Source organism: Mesocricetus auratus, unplaced genomic scaffold (genome assembly GCF_017639785.1).
Source record: "Mesocricetus auratus isolate SY011 unplaced genomic scaffold, BCM_Maur_2.0 Super-Scaffold_100011, whole genome shotgun sequence".
NCBI classification, from domain to species: Eukaryota; Metazoa; Chordata; class Mammalia; order Rodentia; family Cricetidae; genus Mesocricetus; species Mesocricetus auratus.
The window spans coordinates 26,364,482-26,387,899 of record NW_024429195.1 but is presented as its reverse complement, the minus strand read 5'-3'; the positions used below and the strand labels follow the sequence as shown (position 1 = coordinate 26,387,899).

Genomic DNA, 23,418 nt, shown 5'->3' with positions numbered 1-23,418 from the left:
AATCATCTCCCATGGATGAGTGATTGTCTCTATCACCTCCTGTAGATGAGTGATTGTGTCAATCATCTCCCATGGATGAGTGATTGTCTCTATCACCTCCTGTAGATGAGTGATTGTGTCAATCATCTCCCATGGATGACTGATTGTCTCTATCACCTCCTATGGATGAGTGATTGTGTCAATCATCTCCCATGGATGAGTGATTGTCTCTATCACCTCCTGTAGATGAGTGATTGTGTCAATCATCTCCCATGGATGAGTGATTGTGTCTATTACCTCCCATGAATGACTTGGTACCATGAAGTTGGGCTCATCACACACTTGTGTATCCCTAATATCTGGAGTCTTATGTATCTTTGTTTACTTAATATGTATTCACTTAACAACTAACCATCCTTATACCTATGCTATGCTTTTGCATTAGTGAAAAATAGGGTGCCTTTAGCTGCTTTTCTTGGGCATAACTTGCAAGCTTTGTTTTTCTCTTGTAAAACTTACAAGTTTTAGCAGGAACTTCCTGATATATGCAAAATTTTTGTGGAAATAAAAACAATACAAATTCCCTGTCTGTGAAAAGGTCATTTTCAACAGAGCCTCTCCTTAGAGGAAGAAGACAAATCCCTAGGCTGGGAAATGCCAGTCCTGACTGCCCTGAAGCATGCCTATGTGTGGATTGGTCTTCCATGAATCTTCACAAAAATAGTTTGAGTTTTATTCTGCTTGTGAGAGTTTGGACTAGGAGTGGGGAGAATACCTTCAAATCTTCTCAGATAAAAAATCATTTAAAAAATCTCTGATTCTCACTGGTCCATGTATCAAATCAAGGGGCTAGACAGTAGTTCATTTTTTAGCCCAAATACAGAGTATTTGTGTTCAGTAGCACAGAGATCAGGAGCCGAGGCTTCGGCCTCTGGCTACCTGATTTTGTGCCAAAGTGTATGATGTCACATTAGTGCAACCTGAAAGACTTCCTGAGCCTTTACTTTATTTATTAGATGGAGATGATGATTCTAATTGGTACCCTGCTCATAAAATTATGATGATGTGTAGAAAGTATTCAGTACAAAGACTAGATGAAGTTCAGCAAATTCTCAATGACCATCAACCATCATCATTGACCATGCAGTCACTGTGATGTCAAGAGCTCAATAACTATCAGCCATCATTGTCATTGCCATCGCCATCATCATCACACAATCATTGTGCATCCCAGGGCTCAGTAACTGTTAGTGGCCATCATCATCAACCCATACTCCATGTGATTTCAAGAGCTCAATAGCCATCAGCCATTATAGTTGTCACATTCATCATGCAGTCAATGGGAATCTAAATCACCAGAGAACCAGCACATCCAACCCCACCCTCCACCTGATGGAGTTCTAGCATCATTCAGCTCTGCTACCCAATGTAGCTCATCTACACACCCAGTGGTCATATGCTCCCCACTCAGGTCTTATGTTTATAGTAACATGATAATTCATCTTGTATTCTTTAACTAGGCTGCTCCTCTAGACACTACTTTGATATTTTGGCAGACACTTGGGGCCTTTTTAACTGAATGAAAAGATGGGTGCTTATAAGGATGCCTCAGTAAGTTCTTAACATAGCTCCTATAGATTCTTAAGGGAGAATCTTTCAGATATACTTTCTACGTAAGACAGGGCATTAGCCAGCCTCTTCTCTGTAGCCAATGGCTACAGAGCAACTGTCCTGGATAGTTTTGTCAACTTGACAAAAGCTAGTCATCTGAAAGGAAGGAACCTCAACTGAGAAAATGTCTCCATAAAATCCAGCTGTAGGACATTTTCTTAATTAGTGCTTGATGTTGGAGGGCCCAGCCCATTGTAGGTGCTGTTATGCTGGGGCTGGTGGTTCTTGGTTCTATAAGAAAGCAGGCTGAGCAAGCCATGATGAGAAAGCTACTAAATAGCACCCCTCCATCAGCTCCTGCCTCCAGGCTGAATGCCTGTCCTGACTTCCTTCATTGATGAACAGTAATGAGGAAGTGTAAGTCAAATAAACCCTTCCCTCCCTAAGTTGCTTTGGTCATGGTTTTTTTTTATCCCAGCAATAGTAACCCTAACAAGGACAGCAACCATCACAGAGCCTGTTTGTAGCTCAGTGACAGAGGTTTTGATTAGCATGCACCAGTTCTTATGTTTGTTCTTCGGCACTGAAAACAACAAGCAAAACCACCATTCACGATCCTTTACCCCTCTGTGAGACTGTGGGTGGCTTGCTAATGCAACTGGCTGACCTCAGCTGGTTAGCTCACATACCCATGGCCAGCACTATGCTCTCCTTCCTTCCTTGAGGGAGTGTTTCAAGGTGAAGGAAGTTGATATATAATACCGAGTGGTAACCAGAACCTGTTGTGACTCTGTGTCAAAGCCAACGAGGAGGCTCACCAGCTCTACTGGGGTTCTTCAAATAATGCAGCCTGACTCAGTTTCTCTTTAGATCAGAGTCCACAGTTAGCTTTGAGCTAACCAGCATCAGCCATCAGCTCTTTTTTCTCCTTGTGTCTCTCTTCTCTCTCTCCCTCTCTCTCTCTCTTTCTCTCTCTCCTCTCTCTCTGTCTTTCTGTCTCTCTCTGTGTCTCTATCTCTGTCTCTCTCTCCCTCTCTCTCCATCTCGCTCTCCCTCTCTTTCTCTCTCTCCTCTCTCTCTGTCTTTCTGTCTCTCTCTGTGTCTCTGTCTCTGTCTCTGTCTCTGTCTCTGTCTCTTTCTCTTTCATGACTCAAACCTTAGCTTTCTTTCACAAAAGTACCTTGGTGGTTTGGTTGCATGTAGAAGAGGTGTACCCAGTCCTATGTGTCATAACTCTGTTACTTCAGCCTGTTCTATTGAATTTACACTTTCTGAAAGTGTGTTGCATAGAAAAGAGTGATCACAAAAGTTTTCTGTCATACTGTGAAAGTTGGTCTCATTTTGACAGGTTTTAGAATTAGACTAGGGTCATATTTTCTGTGGTGTTTCCAGTAGAGGAGCTACTGGTGGTTGGGGGTGGGGACCCACCCTCAAATTGAGTAGTTACCTTTTAACTGTCAATTCCTAAGCAAGTGCTGTCTTGGCTGCTCGCATTTTCCTTCAGTACACTTGGGTCTCTCCCTGGAGCTCCAGGCCTTCACTGTCAGCTTGGAACTGCTAAGACTTCATGGACTGAGCAGCTACCAGGTTCTTGGCCTCTCTAGCATCCAATGGCCATTATTGATCCTCCCAGACCCTACTGTGTAAGCCAATCTAATGGAGCCCCTGAGTAATACAAAATATGTATCTGTTGGTTCTGCTCCTGCATCAAGCCCCGCTAAGTGCAGTTCCTTATGCTTGAGAAGAGGACGAAGACAAATATACTGAGGCCCTTTCCAGTCTGTTCAATATGCTTTGTGCTGTTGTCTTTCCATGTGAGCCTGGAGCTGGAATGGGCAGAGTCCTAAGGAATCCATGCTGAGAACTGCGGTCCAACCGACTGTAGTCTCATCTCATCACAGGCTACCCCTTCTCTTCAAGGCCGATGCTCAACAGAACAAACTTTACCAGTCAGGTTTCTTCCAGCCACTGGGCCTCAAGATCTCTTTTAGCTTCTGGCACTCAAGGCAAGGGAAGAGGTTCTATAAGCACCTGTTCATTTCTCTGCTAGTAGTGATTATGCTGGCTGATCTCAGTTGTGGACTTGATCAGGCTAAGAAAATACTTAGGGCGTTGCCTATGAGGCACACTTCTGGGCTTGCCTATGAGCACTTTTCCAGAGAGGATCAACTGAGAGAGAAGATATTCCCTGAATGTTGACAGCACCATCTCATGGGCTGAATTCCCAAACTGAATTTACAAAGTAGAAATCTTGCTTCCTGACTGAACGGCCCCAGACTCCTGCTGCCATGCCTCCCCACCTGTAGAGACTGTGATCCTCACACTGTGAGTCACAATAAAGCCTCAATTACTGTAATTGCTTATTAGGAGGAGTTTTGGTTACAACAACGTGAGAAGTTACTGATATAGGCACCTAGCATGCAAGCACAATCGCTTCTACATTTTCCCTTACTAATTTTCATAATCTAGTATTTTATTTTATTTATTTCATTCATTCATTCGTCCATTAATTCATTTATTCATTCAACAAATGCTCACTGAATTCACAATTTGTGCCAGAATAATAGACAAAGAATCCCAGCACATTTGGAGCTTGTAGTCTGACTGGTAAGACAGAAAATAAATATCATTAGTAATACAAGATAGGAAGTATACCAGAGATTGTCGAATGTCTAGGATAGAATGGCACAGAAGCATAGGGGGATGGGAGTGCAGTTGGGTGCTATTTTCTAGTTGAATGAAGACACGAAGTGAGCATGTAAATCTGCTAGAACATTCCTGACAAAGGGATTGACAGTTGAGGCTCCGAGAAAACAGCTAGATGCACACGTCTCAAGTCCGGAAGAATTTGGGGCCAGGAAGGGACATGTGACCAGACTGCACCTTCTGGCCAATGCTGACATCATCAGGGGACACTGAGGACTGTGAAAAGGGGAGGTGTTTGCATCAAGCTTCAGAGTTTAAACACTTCCAAGTTGGGTCTGATGAGGAGCAATCAGCAAAGAAGATGAAAAAGATTGCCCACGGACAGGAGCAAAATGAAGCAAGGAACCCAAGCAAAGACCTGAGTGAACCATCATATAGCACTAGGAGATGAAGGACAATGATGGAAACTGAACTGGACATGAGAAGTCACGCAGGTGCTACGTCAGTGAGTTGGTGAGGACAAGACTCAGTGGGGGAAGGGGGTCAAGGGAGAACAGAAGGAAAGGGATAGAGACAGCTGGGGAGGTGTTGGTTTAAAGAGTTTTCGGGAAAGAGAGCATAGAAATAAAAGAGAAGGTAAAGCAGTCAGACTTCTTCAAGATGGAAAAACAGCACCTGTGTGCTGGTGGAAGCAACAGCAAGAAGTGGCGAGGGTGAGGGTGACAGACTGGGGCAAGCGCTGGGAACAGCTAAGGAAAAGAAGAGGGAGTTGAGAGCAGAAGTAGAGGACAGCAATGGCCACACAATGCTGGGGCAGCTATTGCGGCAGCTGCGAGTGAGGACTCACGCCTACAGTTCCAGGATATAGGAGGCTAGGCAGGAGGATCACTGCAAGCTCAAGGTCATTCTGGACCCCAGCCTATCTTGAACAATTTTTTTTAATTAAAGACATTCTGGTTGCTTCTATCTCCCAAGAGAAAATGGAAGGAAGGAAGAAAAAGAGAGAGAGAACCATATAGTAGAATCATCACTCCACCCATCCATTTGAGGATGGTGGTTACATCATTTTATGGAGAGCACTTGGCATGGCTGCATATTTGTCTCCAGTCAAGCTCAGCCGTAGGTGTGAGATAGATTTAGCCATGGCTATGCTTTGACCGAGTAGAGAAAATGAGTTGAGAAATGAGCTGACAGTAATGCTGGGGAGAGAGGGGTGGGGTGGAGTGGCAACATGGGAAGGGGGAACAACCCACAGGCAGGAGGATCACTTGAAAGCAGAATGAAGGGTCTTTGGAGATGGGATACTGGAACTGTGAACGTAGAAGGCAGTGGCGGGTGAACTGGGCACCTGGAGCTGGTCTTTAAGGGACTAAGGAGATGGGTAAGAAGGACCTGTAGTAGGCTGTGGCCTGGGAAGCGTGGGAGAGTGCTTCCACATGAGACACGGGATATTTAGGAATGCAACTCAACAAAGAATTGTAATCTCACTTAAACATGCGTTATTTTGCAATGTTTTGGTAACCTGATTGTACAGTTCTCCCATGTGACCTTTTAGATGACAGCATCATATCACAGTACCAAAGGGCTGGACAATCCTGGCAGGCAAAACCTTCAGAAGAGACAAGGCTAGGTGACAGGCTAGAACACCAGCATTGTGTGAGCATGTAAGTCACCAACAAGTGTCAAGAGGTGTCAAGAGCAATGTTATGGACAATAAGTGACAGCTGGGAACTTAACTTTCAAGGAACGAGGGGCAACGTGAGAGGAAGAGCGGTTAGGCCTGAGCCTTGTAGCATCCAGTACAAAGCAGTTTCATTTTCCAAGCAAGGACAAGCAACCAGGTAACAAGCTGTGTGGCATCTCCTTTGCTCTCCATCTCTTCTGCTTTTAGAGTTGGTGGTTGGGGATCAAAGTCGCTTTATTCTTCCTTCTAAAGCTTCTCCACTGTGGTCCATTACAGGCACCTAAGCTCAGTCCTCACCGTATGTGCAGTCACCATGCCCTTCCCTCTTGGGAACCAGCTTTAGCTGCTCTTAGTTGGGGTCCAGGAAACAATGGGTTTTTAGATTCTTTAGGTTATTTTAATGAACTGGCTCAGGAAAGGTATGTCTGTGTTTGAAAATATTCCCGACCCAAGAAAATTAGGACCAAGCTTTTCCATTTAAAATATAACATAGCTTTAATAAGTTTTTAGAATTTCCTTCATTAGGGCATGGAGGTGGGTATCGGGAAAAAGTAAAACCTAGGAAGTGGAATGTCAAATTAAGTAAAAATTGCTGGGTGTTTGATTTTATCTTATTTTATTGGCATCCAGGTTTTGAAGCCTCCTGTTGCTGACTCCAGGCCTTGACCACTGCCCTGTGCAGCCAACACCACCATGCTCCTCCCTCCGCAGCCTGTGGAGACCAGAATGTGCTGGCCTAGCTGACTGGGTTTGCTTCAGGGCTGGCTTCTGCGTAGGAGTGCCACACGCACCTTAGCACCTGCGTCCTCACGATGTGAAAACTGCACATCCACCATGTCACCTCATAAGCATCGCCTCAGATTGCATAATTTGCTCTCGCAAAGTGGAAAAAAGAAGTTTCAGAATGTGCAGTCAACCTCCACTGGCCTCCTGTAGTTCCCAGATGGGTGGAGAGGTGGGTCTCTGGAGGTGGACGGTGCTGAGGATGTAAGCCCGCTCGCTCATGGAGTGATGGGCTGCAGGTTAAGGTCGGGCCTCTCTCTCACTTAATCTATCATGGCAGAGAAAGAAAACATTTGATGAGTGTGGGGTCCTGGTTGTAGATGTCGTGGAAAGTCATTTAATCTACCAAGTACTGAAGTCGCCCTCACTCACTGGGATACCCAAGAGTCTCTCCGGCCAGTCAGCAGGGCTGGCATTGCCCTCTGTTCCCAGTTAATACACACTCATGCATGCTCTGCATGTTAACTCATTAGTTCTTGAGAATGTGCCTGAGCCAATGAGGAGAGCAGAAAGGATTTTAATAACTAATATGCAGGGAATATGTTGCATGTGGCAGCTCAGAACGGCACGTCAGCATTTCATGAAAGCTTCCATTTCACAAAGAGAAAACTCACGTTGATAGCAGCCAAGGAGATCACTGTTAAACTATTAGCAAGAAGTAGATCTTAGACTCAGACCCATAGGGATTTTTCTCCTAAAGTGGGTTCTTTGCAGACTGTACCAAAAAGTTCAAGACAGCACACAGTCTAGGTGATTCTTTCTTCTGGGTCTCATAAGTACCATATGGGCTGGTAGCAATACAAATGTCTCCATGATGTGCCCAAGGATCATAAGTGGCAAACAGGCAGGGAGCTGGGGTAAATGAGGGCACAGTAGCCAGACATCACCTGGGCTCAATGCAGACAAAGTATTCCATGAAAGAGGCTGTGATATCTTCTAGTAGTAAATGTTAGGTCAATATTTTTGTTAATATAGTGTGGCCCTAACAGTGTGTTTGAGATGCTGTGGTCTAAATAGATCACTGACCACTGGCTTTGAAAGCCACTTCCAAACTCTCCCCTTGTTTTTCTGTTATCACAGGCTCTTCCAAAAGTCCACCAAGTGCCAGGGTCGACTGATCACAAGTCAGCTTCGTCACGGGGTTGTTTTGACTGCTTTGGACTTGAAGGTGTGTGCAGACCTGCAGATCATGGCTGGGAGATGCTGAGAATGGAGAACCAAGCAAGAGGCAGCAGAGACACCTGTAGAGAGAGACAGGCATGTCAAGTATACAATGAGTAACTGTGTGGGTGACTGACTCAATGAATTACATGTGGGGGTGTAAACCCAGTGCACAGGTGAGGCTGGAGTAAAGAGAAAACGTAAGGGAATGACCAATGTTTGAAGAGGGGGAAAAACCACATATGCTTTCACCTAGTGCTGCTAATAGGTGCAGAGAGAAAGCAGTGGCCCTTGCTCACGAAGCCAGAGCTGGCTGGGTAAATGCCCAAGGGAGATTAATCCAGGATTTTTTTCCTGGTTTCCGGTTCCGTGTGTGTGTGTGTGTGTGTGTGTGTGTGTGTGTGTGTGTGTGTGTGTGTGTGTGTGGGTGAGCATGCGAGGGCTTGTGTGCGCACACATGTGTTCTTTTTTGAGACAGAATCTTTCACTGACCAAGAGCTCCCCAAGTTCTGAACTGACTGGGCAGCAAACCCCAGGCAGGATTCACCTGCTTCCATGTTCCCGGTCTAAAGCACACCCAGATGGTCTTGGTTTTGCGTGTTATGTGGGTTCTGCGACAAATTCAAGTCCTTGTGCCTGCAAGGCAAGCGTTTTACCATCTGAGTGCCACTCTGCCCTCGCCAGGCTTTCTTTCATGGCATGTTATTACGGGCACACCAGAAAGTAACTATGTAAACACCGTAAGGGACAGTAAATATTATCATATAGATCCTCCTTTGACAACTGGGCATTGTTTCAATGTGATTCCATGTAAATTATCCATTTGCAACCCCAGTATCTCATTCCCAAGGTCCAACACTGGGGTTTATTGTCACAAAACCCTAGGGTGTTGATGTGTTGACTTTTTCTTCTTTGCAGATGGGTGACGTGGAAGATGGTCTCCAAAAGTCCCAGTGTGGGTAAATAATAAAGCAGGACCGTTTCACCAGCCATTCTCTTCTACCAAGCCAGTCCCCACCATCACCCCATCAACCCTGGCATCACTGATGCAGTCTGGACTGTCTGTATCATTCTTATGTCTATATATTTTAAATTATACGAGTGCAGGTGTATATTGAAGGAAATTTTAAACATAGAGAATCACAAATAAAACCATAGTTTAAATTTGACCTTAGTGTAGCATGGTACCTTTCATTGAGAATAATTGTCTTGTGTTTCCTACTCTGTCCCCTTTGGGAGAGATGAACAAACCAGTGTGAATGATAAATGCATTATTCTTTACAGGGTTCAGCTCTCTATACATCTTCATATACACTTGTCAGAATTTAGTAGGAGCAAACGGATTATTAAATGATTCTGGACCGATTTACTCATTTGAGAAGAAAGGCCTATAGAGGTCCCAGTTGTCTGAAGAACCTGAAAACTCTAATTCTCAAGAAGTTGCCTCAAGGCATAGACCAAGCTCTTGATGTGTCTCTGTGCACAAGCAGGCTGTGTTCACTTCAAGGCATTCCCGAGTTCCTTTTCTGGGTATGCTAACCTACAAGCAGCCGTTACTGCCATCTGTTGGTAGTGTGTGGAAGTGATGCATTTCCTGCTAAGTGCATAAGATGGTTTATTCTAGGCAAGCCCTTAAGCATGGTATGCTCTGTGAGGAAAGCAGGAAGGAGGGGAGGGGAGGGGGACCACAAGGAGAGACGGAAGAGAAAGAAAAAAAACCAAGTATATGAAGAATAAGAGCGGTTCAAATAGCAGTACCAGTGTAACTAAACACTCATTGTTTGCCATCTTTAATGGGGATTCTGTCAAATTCATAGATGTTATAAGAACTAAATAACAACACATATGAATCTGACTAAATGCCAATCCAGATCTCAATAACTGAATACAGTGGAAGTCAATTCCCGGTCAGTTCTCTTCTGAGTCTCTCCAATGACTATCATCTTCAACTTGAACTTTTTAGATTACCTAGGATGCTAACATGCTAGCCAGGAGAGGAAAGGGCGTGGATGTTTGCAAAAGAGGCATTTGTGGGCCAGGCCTAGAAGCAATGCATTACTTCTACAGTACACGGTTAGCTAGATCTCAGTGGCAGAGTGGCATCGGCTTCTGGAAAGGTCGGAGATGGCGGTGCAGCATGTCAACCAATGAACATGTGAAATGGAATTATCCCACACTCTGGTGACTTAGCGTGGAAGCTTTCCATGTGAAGCATCTTTAGGCTGGTCTTGGAGGACCTAATGACTATGGCGAGTGGGAATGAGGTGTAGGACTCCAGGCAGGGACATGCTGAAAATCACCACGAACAAGAGGGCTTGGTGAGGAGAGAAGTCTGACCAGAAGATGTATATTGGGTAGGGTGGAAAGTGAACCAGGATGAAGTTTGCCAGGTAGAGGGAAGAGTTAAGGAGAGGCTGCCGGTCTTGGCAAGGTGTGTTAGATCCAAAGGACCCAGCAGAAAGCCTTGTGAAAATTGTACAAAGAAATCCAAGTATGTCATAGTACTTGACATGAGGATACCTTTTATCAAGTTTCTGAACTTCAAAAATCTGAGTGCTGCATTAAACAGTCCTCCCAATAAATGTTTTCAAGATTCTATCGCCATTCCAGGAGTCGGGGGAAGTAGTAGTGGAGAAACAAGGGGGACATGGCAAGAGCCAGTTGGTTACCCTGAAACTAGAGTCCTTCTGTCTCAGGTGGCTAAGACATGAGTCAGAAGCGGCTCAGAAAGCACCTAGAAGCCTTCGCTGTTTGAAGCATGTCAGCCAGTTTCACGTGGGTGAAGTTTGGTTTTAAAGTAGACAAACTGAAAACACAACCCGTTTGTTTAGATTTTGCAATTCTACAAGAGGTTTGAGGGTGATTCAGTGGACCATGGGGGAAGAATTTTCTTCTTGGTGGTTCACATAGCTCAGGTCTAGCTAGCAAGTGGAGGACTGGAGAAGTCCCCTCCTGGGGACAAAGTTTCTTGGAGAGAACTTGGCCCCAGTGTGAATGATGCACAGGGTACATTGTTTCCGGGCTCACATCTGGTGACATCTTTGTTGAGGCAGGAACAAGTCGAAGTCCAGTCCTGTAAATACCCAGGTCCCAGTAAAGGTCTCTGGTGCCCCGGAATGCTAGAGCCTAGAGAGCAAGCCTTTGACCCTCCTTGAACTCCCACAGCGTTTAAGAGGCATAATGTTTGCCTTTATTTCTAAGGGAATATCAGACGTTCGATGAGTGGTTATTGTTGTGCACTACCGCTTTATTTATACAAATGAAATGTTCCACTAAAAACTCATATGACCTTGGCAAATCACGAGTCTGCTCTGGGCTTCGGGCTTTTGTTTTCTTCTCTAGCCAATGTAGGACTCGATTATATAATCTCTGATGTCTCTTTCTGACCTGAAACAACAAATTCTAGAATAACTTCCTGTTTCTGGCGAAGCGACATGAATCTTGAGGTTACTTTATCGCATCAGAGTAAATCTCTACCTTTATTCAAAACCCTAGCACACCACAGAAGAAGCAGTCAGGCAGCACTCCTTGGAGGCAGCACCATGCCTCAGTGGCTGAGCCCAGCCAAAGCTGCTTCCCTTCCACTCCAGACAGGAGCTGAAAGGAACTTCAGCTAAACACATGGAGCTCCCATGGTGGCCCTGTAGGGGAGTCTCTGACTGTATGTGCTTCCCAATTGGACATACAATTTCTTTACTGACCACTCTCTGTCTGATTTCTACTCATGTAGAATAAGGAGGAATACTGCGAGCCACTGTCTCTCTGAAGAATATTTCCTCTAAAGCAGAAACATATCCTAGTAGAGAGATTTTAATGCGTCCAGCACAGAGTGTGCAATGGTGCAAGAGATGATAGTTGTTGGAAAATAGACTTCTAGGTCTTGAAGAGCCACCCGCAACTATGTAAGGATAAATTAATTCAAATTATGCTAGACTCCTAAGTCAGTGTCCCCTCTTGAAAGTGCTCAGGAAGCACTGTGTCTGGCTACTGCCGCACCACACAATCCCATCACTACAGGGAGCCCACAAGACAGTCTGCCCCCATACTGACCAGTCACATAGAAATGCCAAAGAGCTTGGAAGGCACTTCTTCTGTCTAGGCTGACTCAAATATTTCCAGTACCAGAGAACTTACCACCTCACGAAGTGACCCATTCCACTCTTGAAAAACTTTGTATTAAAAAGATCTTCCCAAGGAATCAAAACTCCTGTATACCACCCCTCCATACACACACCGTATACACAGGGAGATTTTTTTTTGACTTTTGAAATAAGATTTATTCGTAATGACTGGATTTGGTGGTGGATTCCAATCCATAGTTGCCTGGCACATGCCAATTACTAATAAAGATCATATATAATGTTGAACTTAAAGCCACCGGAGGGGGTAAAATGTTCAGTTCCAAAGAGAACAGCTCAACAATGTGGAACTTTACCTAGAGTTTAGCATATTAAATTAGTAGTAATGAAACAATACATTGAGGATTTAAACTAACACCTGGTAGTTCCTTCCAACATACACATAAATAGCATCAGAGAAATCTTTAATATCACCTAGCTGTGTTATAGCCTTACAGGTAATGAGCCAATGAAAACTGAATCTTCATCCCACATCCCATCCTTATCTCTACATAAATCCTATGCTTCATTTAAAGATAGAGTAAACGTCCACATTTCTTAAGCCTCGTTCAAGGAAATCACGTCGTCAACACTGGATGTTATCTCTTCATCTTGAACATAAAACTCCATCAGATTCAATACTGGTGTTCATCATCTGTCACAATACCCTTCACATGAATTCTCAATGTTTTCTGTTGAGGTGCAGCAATAGTAGATTTGATGTGGACCTGTTTCTTCCGGGTCACACTGGACTTGTGGTTACCATTTGGGCTGGGTCTGGAAGATGGGGAAGTAGAGACATTTCTTGGCCTGAGTCTCTAACAGTAGAAATGTAGGAGAGAAAGTGAGACGGCGAGAAGACCAGCTATTGACTGCAGGGCACTGGCACCTGCTCTGGTGGTGGCATTGGTTGGATTTGGGGCAGTAGAGATATTCTGGTTACTTGAAAACGGTGCAACAGATATTTGGTTGCAATAAATCTGCGTGGGTAGGAGCAGTGCCAGAAGCAGCAACCCCAGCCCCAGTCTGACCACCATCGCTCTGCCCATGTCCGCTCCGTCGGCGCGAGGCGCGACTCTCTGGATGCTCGCTGCGTGGAGATCTGCTCGTTCACACGGACGCAGGCAAGGTGGGCACACAGGGAGATTTTAATAACTCTTTTCTCTGGAAGTTCAAAGTGTAGTTTAGTGGTACAGTCCTTACCCAGCAGGCATGAGGCCCTCGGTTCAGTCCTCGGCAAGGAAAAGTAAATTTTTTAGAGCTGAATTCCTTAGTCTTACATCTCTCCTTCCTTTGTTGTAGTCCCTTGTTTTATTCTTGTCCTCTCTCGCTCTCTCTCAATCTTGATGGACATCAAACCTACTGAGCCATGCACCACCCAGCCCCCTTGTTTTATTGGTTTTGCACTGCATGCTCCCTAAGAGTGTTCCTACATCTGCTCCAGCAAAGCAACAATTATGAAGATTGTGTGTCGGTGTACCAGAACCTAAAATGCCCACCTTATCTTCCCCCCAGCTCTAAGAGCAGAAATATCTAAGTTGCTCACTTTAGTCTGACAGTTCAAAAGCATTTTGCAAGTAAAAGAGCAAATTTAAAGCCCTGAAGATGAATGACGTACTTCAAAATGGTGTCTAGAAAAGAGGTTCTAGGTGTTGGACTCTGTGTGAAAGGCGTTTCTTTCACTCGGGTGATACGGTGTAAGGACCACTTACAGCTTCAGGTCTGCTCAGCAGATGCCAGTGGGGTCTATGCTGGGGCAGCAGATAACCAAAATGTTGTTTTTATCCTGTAGTCACTGGTACAGAAGCCAGGTTTTCCTTTGAAAACTTCGCACCAGGACCTAGGTAGTTTCAGCCAACTTTGATAGTTCTGGGTACCACTGATAAACCAGCTGCCATCTTTACACACACAAGGACTGATACCTGACTTACTTCACTAACACCCAGTATTAAGTACAGTGAGATATCCACAGTTGACAAACACACACATATAAACTCATAAATACACACACATATACACATACAAACACATTCATATACACACAAGCAAACATATATATGTAATACATACATCCAAACGCACACAAGCACACACATACACAGTACACAGTACACAATACATACATCCAAACACACATATACACAATAGATATGTATGAATATATATGTATGATGTGTATGTACATATATATGATATATGCTTGGATTCTGCATCCATGAAGTCAACAAACCACCAATCAAAAATAATTGAGAAAATACTGAGTATGTATTAAACACATGTAGATTTTAAAGATTTATATATTTTTATTTAAGTGTATGTGTGTATATGATTGTGTGAATATATGCCAACTGTGTCACTCCCACAGAGCCTAGAAGATGGCATCAGATTCCCTGGAGCTAGATTTATAGGCAGTTGTGAGCTGACCGAGGTGTGCTGGGAACTGAACTCAGATTCTCTACAAGAGCAACATGCACTTTTCACCATTGAAGTTCTTCTTGACTTATCCCCTATGGTAACTCAATGCAATATAAGACAGTACAACTGGTGTAAATAATTCAGAGATGATTTCAACCACAAGAGGATGCCCATAAATTATATACAAATTATACAGCAATTATATGCAGGTGTGTAAGGGACATGAGCATCTAGTTATTTGGAGGTATCTAAAAGAATAACTGTGATAGATGACGATGATAGGTAGATAGATAGATACAATGTATACACATATATACATACACATGTGTATATATACACAGAGATCACATAGAAATAAATTTTTATATTAAGTTATGTTTTATATTTGGTACGGTAATAGTCTTATATTTTATATATAAATGTATTTACAATATACCTATTTCTAGCTACATAGTTTTATATATATGCATTTTAATGTGACATGGATGTCTACGTACATACACATAGACACTGCAGATGGTTTTGGAAGGTACAGGGGAAATCTTTCACTGCAGTTTTAGGAGAGCAGGAATGGGTTCTTGGGACCTAGGAAAGGACTCATTTCTATATCTCATTACTATCTCTCTTATATTTTTGGTTTTTACTTTTATAACAACAAAATAGTTTTATATTATTTGGTTGTCTACATTTCCTCCAAGATGAGTTAGATGGTACAGAGTTACAATATATTCCAGGCTGACTGGGTTCAAGTTCTATAGCATTTCCCCGAAATCTGCTTCCATCACAATGTCCAGCTCTTGGCCAGTGAGGTGGGTATGTTTGCCCAGCTAGTCAGATGAGCACATAGGTGTGAAAGGCTGTAATCCAGTGTGTTCACTGTTACACACGGTGCAATGACAGCAATTGGCTCCACTAAGGGAAGAAAAACAGCACAAGGGAAGGCAAGAGTTTGCCCAGCAAGGGCTCTGACCAGTACAGTATTGTGTAAACACAAGTTTGAAAATGCACCAGACATGCAAGAGGATGTAAGTCCTTGGGTTTGGCTCAAGTAGAGAGGGAAGGCCAAGTGTGTGTGTGTGTGTGTGTGTGTGTGTGTGTGTGTGTGTGTGTGTGTGTATGCCTGTGTATGTATGTTGTATATGTGTGTATGTGTATATGTGTGTATGTATGTTTGTATATGTATGTATATATGTATATGTGTATGTGTGTATGTATGTGTGTTTGTATATATGTGCGTGTTTGTGTGTGTGTGTGTGTGTGTGTGTGTGTGTAAGCAGTGAGCCCCTCAGATCTTCTGTCTCCATGTTGCAGCTGGGATTATGCCCGGTTTTTGTTTTTTATTTTTTCAAGTGTGTTCTCAAGCTCAAAACAAGGCCTTCATATGTACAAGACAAATACTTTACCAACTGAGCTATTTCCCAGCCATAAGAACCATTTCATATTTTTATTGCAAGGCAGAATTTTCTATGTATATCTATCTACCTTGATAAAATAATTTGCTACTCAGTAATTGAGCAGAAAATACAGAAGCAAATCAGGGTTTTGAAAACCAAAATCCCATGTTTGGTAAGCTGATGAAAACTATGGATTTTTCTCTAATAAAAATGTATATATAGAGAGACCCATAAAGATGGTTCCATGCATTAATGTGTTTGTTGCCAAAGTTAAAAGCCAAGTTCCATTTCTAAGACCTGTATGTTGGAAAAAGAAAGCTGACTCCAACAAATTGTCCCCTGATCCCCCCCACGCACACTGTACATGTAAATAAATGTAAAATACTTTTAATGTAGACATAAACTATCACATATAATTACAGGAAGTTCACGGGACTCTTTTTTTAAAAAATCCCTGAATTTGGAGGTTATAGAAGTAATCAATTGGCAGTTTTGTTTTGACAGATTTGGGCTTTTTTTTCCTTTTGAAGGAAATTGTGTGCAGAATCTTGGGGACTCACCTATAATCTATTGAGTTCTAAAGAACTGGTTTAGTCTCATTTTAGCATCGAGTTCTGAGCACACCTCCCAAACGCAGAGTGTGGTTCTGGGCCCTCTGAAGCCTTCTCAGTTATAAGAAATCTATGGCAAAGGCAAGGGTGTGATGCCGAATCTAGGTCAGAGGCTATTTCAGGACTCCCTAACAGGAAGTGAAAGGAATCCTATAAAACACGGTGAAAAACAATTCCATCACATGGCAAATTTCAAACCCTCCCCAGAGCCACTACAAGCGTATCAGAGTAAACACAAGCCATGTGTGGAGAGGGGTCCAACTTTAAAAAGACTTGCAAATTTTCAAAATAAAATGTGATTCCTTTATTGCTTTTTTGGTCAAGAGGTTCTTAAAATGACACTGGGCAAGGGAATGGAAAAGATTAGATTAGGAATTTAGGTGCAGAGGGCAGACAGTAAATTAATCTGTTTCTGAAAAAAAAGAGTAGAAATAGGATTGTTTGGCTGAGGCGAGAAAACCTGCTATTTGTAAACAAAACAGTGCTTTGAGCACCTTCTCGCCCTAACCCATGAGGAGCCTTCTCTTGAGATTCCGTGTTAGAGAGGAGGGACACAGCAGAAACTGCCGAAGATGGAACGGAGCGTGAACCGGGCGGGGTCGAGGGGGAGAGGCCAGCAAGGAGGAGTCATGGCTCCCTGGCCGAAGTCCCAGAAAGGAAGGAGCTGCTGGCTCTGCTGAACCTCCCACTGTCCTTGTGGCTTGCAGCCCCTGCTGGACTAGCTCTCTTGAGTTTCCCTTGGCACACGAGCATCACCAAGCTCAGAAAAGCCCGCTGGCAGAACGATGGCGCTGGCTGTCCAAACAGGACTCTGACGCCAGGCGGAAGTCAAATGTTAGGGGCCAAGCCACCATTGAGATGAGATCACACCAAGCTGAGAGAGCCCAGACCAGATGACGCAGCCTCAGACCTCAGAACAGCCACTCGCCCAGGCAGCCCAGTCTCAGAGGACACTCTGGCACCAGGATGCCCATCTCTCTCTCCATCGTGGTACATCAGAGTGCAGGAAAGCGCCTTGTATCATCCGTCACCCAGAAGGGAGAAATCCTGAAGGGTGGGCGTGTATCAAAGACTGAATTTACCAAAGCGACTGTCAGAACCAGATGGGGCTGTCATTTGTCACATATTTAAACAGACTGAGAGTTAAGCCACAGGGATACTGTGTTAGTGGTTAATCATTCATCGATGTGTCCAAACCTCTCTTGTTCCAGCAGAACCTGGGCTCTGTGATAGAGAACTGAGCAGGCTGCATGTTCTGTGCATGTGATGGTAGTAGACCTCTTTATGTAATTCCACCAATTCAGGATTGAACCATTATTTGTTACTTCCTTTGGAAAATTAGAAAATTGTCAAGGTTTATAATTTAAAATATACTAAATGTCCTTGGACGTGTCTAATAAATAACTGATTATTCTATATTCTCTCTCTGTGTGTGGTACACATGTATATAACATGTATTTTCTATTTCCTCTTTTTCTTACATTTCCTGTGTGCTGAGCTGGGGTATTTGGTTTTCTGAATGATGTAATGGGTTAACAAGATAATGTATCAGGAAGGAAATCTTTTAAGGTCCAAGGACCTTGACACTACCTTTTGTTTCGTTTTGATTAAGGAGATGGAATTCCACGCAGTGGAAAGTTGTGCAGGTGGCGTCTGGGAGCGCACACCACCTCGATGAGCAAGTGGAGGGAAGTCGCTGAATGAAAGTGGCCAGATGGTTTCTGCATCTCACTCTACTTACAGTTCTCTTCTGCCCTGAGTCTCGATGCTCACAATCCAGGCTCTGTAACAATAAGAAACAGTGATGTTTTCACTTGTGAAATTGTAAACCTTCTAACCATCAGAGAAAGGAGTGGGTGATTGCCTGGAAAACAACTCATACATTCCTTGAACATTTCTCTCTGAAAGCAATTATTATGTGAACCTCTAGGGCCCATCAGGACCTCCAGTAACTGTGGGAGGTTTTCTTTTCTGAATAAAAATGACTAAAAGTATTGATCAGGACTATTCTTCACTTTGTATATTAATGTTTTGGGGATGTCAACAGTCAACCAAAACTTCAAGTGTAATATTTTGGAAAGTTTGGCATGACCTAATTTTAGTTAACAGAAAATATTTCTAATTAAAGATGAATATATTTTGAAATGGCAGAATACTTAAATGACACTTTCCAATGAATTATAGTATTGAAATGATAATTAATAAAAAAACAATAAGATATAAATTGAACCCGGCCATTTTCACTTTTAAACAAAGACATGTGTCTTACTGATTTAACTAGGATGTTTTTCTGTCTAGTTGCATTTTTAAAACATACAGAACTGGACAGATTATTGACACTACAGTGGATATCTTAACGACAAGTTAAGTATGGATGATTCTTTCAAATGAAAGATAATCCGACTTAATGAACAGGATGTAGGCTATATGCTAATAAGTATATGACAGACATGCTATGAGTATTTGAGATATCTTGTTAATGCTTGTTAACATTAATGAGACAGAGAAGAAGATCATGCCATATGAGAGTGAGTGTCCACCACCCAGTAAGATTAGACGTTTTCAGTTTTCTGCCCTTAACCTCTGGGTGACAAATGTACACTTGGCTTCCCTTTGTTCTCTCTCCTATAGGGAGGGAAGAGTGACCTGCGGTCATAGAAACACTAGCGAGGCCGCTCTGTGCCCGTGGCCACATTCATAACTCTGACACATGTGGCTGGGAGCCAACGGTGAGCATTCACAAGAAAGCCACTCCAAAAGCTCAGGTCAGTCTTCCCAGAGGACAATTTTACACCGTGCAGAATAAACTTTGCCTCCAAATAGGTGGTATTTAGGAAACACGGATGCGTCCTGAAGGGGTATCTCAGAAAGCTGTGACATGGTCAGCACAATAAGGTATGAGGACAAATGTGGAGGCTGGGGGTGGCACCTCGGGGTTTCCAACCCAGAGCTGGTTCAAGCACCCGCCCCCCGGTCTCTGTACCTGCCTGCTCAGGTAGGAGAGAGGAGTGAGGATAGCACCAGGGAGGACTGAGGAGGGGAAACTGAGTGCCAAGCTCCTGCCCAGTCTTTGGGAGGACTCCTTAGCCCCCTTTGCTAGTATCTCTGGTAAACCGCACTAACGCATATGTGCATGCAGACACAATTCTTCCAAAGAAACACCAAATTTAATGTGTGCTGGGGATGCCCTCGAGTTTGGGAGTGGGCTGGAAGCCCCGCTGTGCTAACCTCACGTCTTCACGTTCTTGCCCACTCCCACTCCCACTGTTCAGAAGGTCCAGCAGAAGCGAACCCCGGGAACTACAGCAGCCTATGACTGTGCTCCTCACATCCAGAGAAATTCTAATCCTCTCTAGAGTAACTCAGAAGTAACCGTTTGTCCGTGACTTTAGCTTCCCCATGTTCTCCAACTTTGTAATTCTTAATATACTGGTGGCAGGGCCCAGTGACAATGGTTTGCTCCCCACCAGGCACTGCACTGGGTCCTTTGTAATTATTAATATAATGGTGGCAGAGCCCAGTGACAATGGTTTGCTACCCACTGGGCACTGCACTGGGCCCTTTGTGCACATTTGTCCTTCCCACAACTCAGGGGGGCTGTGCGTTTTGTACTTTCATTCACATGTTCTGTGTTTGTGTGTGTGTTTGCTTGCTTGTTTGTTTTAGACAGATAGCACATAGCCCTGGCTGTCCTGGAACTCACTCTGAGACCAGGCTGGCCCCAAACTCCAGAGATCCACCCACCTGCCTCCTGAGTGCTGGAATAAAGTCAGACACCGCCGTGTCTACCACCCAGTTCTGAGTGTCTCTTGATAGCAAGAGCTATCTTCTGCATGACAAGGTTCTTGAAGAGTTGGGCCTCCCTCCAAGCAAGCCACCTAGGAGATCTGAAATGTGCAGACCAGAGAGAGCTCCTCCCCTGCTGTTCAGAGGTGGCTCCTGCACTCTTAGCAGCCGTCTGCCACCAAAGGGTCTGGACTGACCTGGAGGCTTTGCAGTGGGTTCCCGCTTGGTTCAGCCGTATCCTGTATTCTCCTCCCCAAGAGCTGACCTGATTCCTAGGCTTTCATTTTTGCCCCAAGGGACACTATTGCTCTACCTCATGAGGCCTCCTGGACAAGACCCTCGTGATGTCCTCTTGACCTTCTTGTGTCTTCCCCCACAAGCTCTCTATGAATTCTGTGGCTGCCACACCCCACTAAGTCCCACCCATGCAAGTACAGCCTCAGTGCTTGAAAACTGCTCATAAAACACTCTCTCCTGCTCACTGAGACAGTTGTCACCGTGGGTGAGGTGATGACTGAGGGTCACAGACACCCAACGGCTTTTCTTGAGATGATTTGGTGGCTCTGTCTTGGACTGAGGTCTTGATCTTGTGACTCCAAATTAAGGATTTTTTTACGTGTCATAGTAGACAGTATCCCTTTCTGTTCCATTCAACCATCACAGAGTCCATGGAAAATACTTATCTTGCTATGATTCTCAGCAGCATTCATGAATAACCGCTTTTAGTCAATCTGTTAGATGCTGAATGTTGAGGATCGTTAAGGGCTTGAAAAGTTGAAGGAGTGATTCACTGCCACTGCTAGGAAAGTTTTCCATGGGAGAAGACCCGCTTTAGAGAGTTTAAGTAAGGTTGAAACAGCCTGTGTGCACATTGTAAGGTGGCAAGTGCAAGACAGAATGAGAGGGAAACAAAAAAAACCTTTGTGGTTGCTTTTCTTTCTACAGAAGATCATCTTACTAGAAAAGGGCTTGACTAACCCTGATTCATCCTGGAGAGATGCCGCTGTTTGTTTTAGATTTTTCTTGAAGACCTATTGTTCATTTTCATCACTTTTCTCTGTCTCCATCGTCTGCAGCTTTCTCTGATTCCTTCCCTTCTCTACCCTCTCTTCCTCCTCCATTTTCTTCCATTAGAGGGGACATTAAAGTTAATTCTTACCCAGAGCTTCACATATTCCACTATGAAATTAAATCTATCCAAATGGATTTTATGTTTGGTTTAATTTATCCTTTTTCTTTGTCTACAAATCACAAGCTGTTTCATTCACCCCGAGAGAGAGAGAGCTATTGGGATGGGTTGTCTATAAAAGCGCAGGCATGTAAGAAAATGAGGAGAGTGGAACTGTGTCTGTCCTGTCCATCCTTGCTCTCCTCTCTGAAGTTGGAGGTAGAGATGACAAGGACAAAGAGAGTAGCTAGGGCTCAGGGTGCTCAGTTCCACAAGCATCTGGGGGTCTCTGCTAGGGACTGACCATATGATGCCCTGTGTTGGAAATACAGAAACTAATAGCCTTAGCTAATGAGCTCCCATTATGTTGAATAACGGTGGAGAAGTAGACATCATTGTCTCCTTCCTAATTTAGAGGAAGCACTTTCAATTTTTCCTCTGTTACTATAGCATTGGCTATATGTTTATTTTATACAGCTTTAATTATGTTAAGGTGTGCTCCTTATATTCCTGGTTTTGTCTGAACTTTTATCATGAAGGGAAGTTGGCCTATTTTTGAGTGTATGGAGATAACCACAAGATTTTGACAAAAGTTTGTCCATCATTGATGGATATCCAATCAGTGAGCTCCTTAGGTAGTCCATGCTTGTCTTTCCCTTAGTGGAATTTGCTTACTGATGTCTCCTGTATCTGAGCTCAGCGCCCAACATTTCTGTTTCCACCTTTGAGTTCAGGGAAGACCTGGGTTTGATTCTTAACACCCTTGTAAAAAGCCATCATGGTAGTGCACATTCAAAATCCCAGTCCTGGTAGGGCACCACCAGCCAGCTAGCTTAGCCTAATGGGTAAGCTCTGAGTTCCAGTAAAAGACTATGCTCAAAGAAAGATGCCATCCAACATTATAGGTGACCTCTGATCTACACACACACAAACATACACATACACATATACACATACAAACATATACATACACACACAAGCATACACATACACACATACACAAACACACATACACATACACACAAATACACATATACACACAAATATACACATACACGCATAAATATACACACAAGCATACACAAACAAACATACAAATATACACATACACACACACACGCACACACGCACACAGTGGGAGGGGGGAGATAAAATATGCAAAGTCCCAGGAAGTTTCTGAGCTTAGATTTCTTCACAAGAAGAAAAAGCCTTTAAGGTTTTACCCACTTTAAAGAAATGAAGCTTCTGATAATAGGATGGTGCAGCCTGAGTGTGGTTAGACACCTCTCAATTCCACAGACACCGCTGCTACCTCAGAGCAGGCTGTGGCTCCAAGCACATGCATGGTAGCCAAATACACAATTTTGGGTGTTCATACAACATGTTTTAGGATTCCCCACTTTGCTGACTTGCTTGATCAATCACTTAGGAGTAGGACAGTAAAGAGTAACAGATTTTGAAGCAGGGATGTGGCATATCAAAGATAGACAATTACACTGGGTTTTTTTTTCTGTGTTGCACTCATTTTAATTTACTTCTCAACATTTTTTAAGTATTTGATATGCCTGCATGAATACCTATTAATTTGAAGGGTAATGGAAGTAGAATTTTCTCCACAGCTTGATTTGGCACAAGGTGTAGTTCTGTGTGATGAGTCCATGACTTTATAGCGAACCACGTTTCATGCTGGGAAAGTCTCTCTTTGCTTCCAGTTCCTGCTTGTAGAATAGTAGGATCTACCTAAGAGGGACGAGGTACGTGTTATTGCTGTTAATATTATCTTGTTTTAAATTAGGACAGTGTCTCTGCTGACCAGACTGGGACAGAGATTAGAGAGTTTTATGCTAGAACACTTTGCCTGATGCCTTAGCTCGGTGCATTTAAATTCATCCTCATACAGTTGGAAACAGATAGATTCTTCCCCAGAATGCCCCATGGCATTTTTCCTGCCCTCATTTCTGTCAGCTCTCCGACTTTCCAGACTCCCAGCAGCACGGCCCATTCAGTGGAAGCTTCTCTAATCCAGGCCTTCAAACCTCTCATTCCTCCACATGCCAGCTCA

The 23,418-nt window shown here is 43.6% G+C and overlaps 1 protein-coding gene across 1 annotated transcript; it reads right to left on the bottom strand.

The window, feature by feature from the left end:
- Positions 1-12,403: 12,403 nt before the first annotated feature.
- LOC121143060 (signal transducer CD24-like) lies at positions 12,404-13,101 on the bottom strand. Its single transcript, XM_040754265.1, has one exon. It carries the CDS (start codon positions 13,029-13,031, stop codon positions 12,801-12,803), a length of 231 nt encoding a protein of 76 aa, XP_040610199.1. The 5' UTR covers positions 13,032-13,101; the 3' UTR covers positions 12,404-12,800.
- Between the last annotated feature and the right edge of the window lie 10,317 nt (positions 13,102-23,418).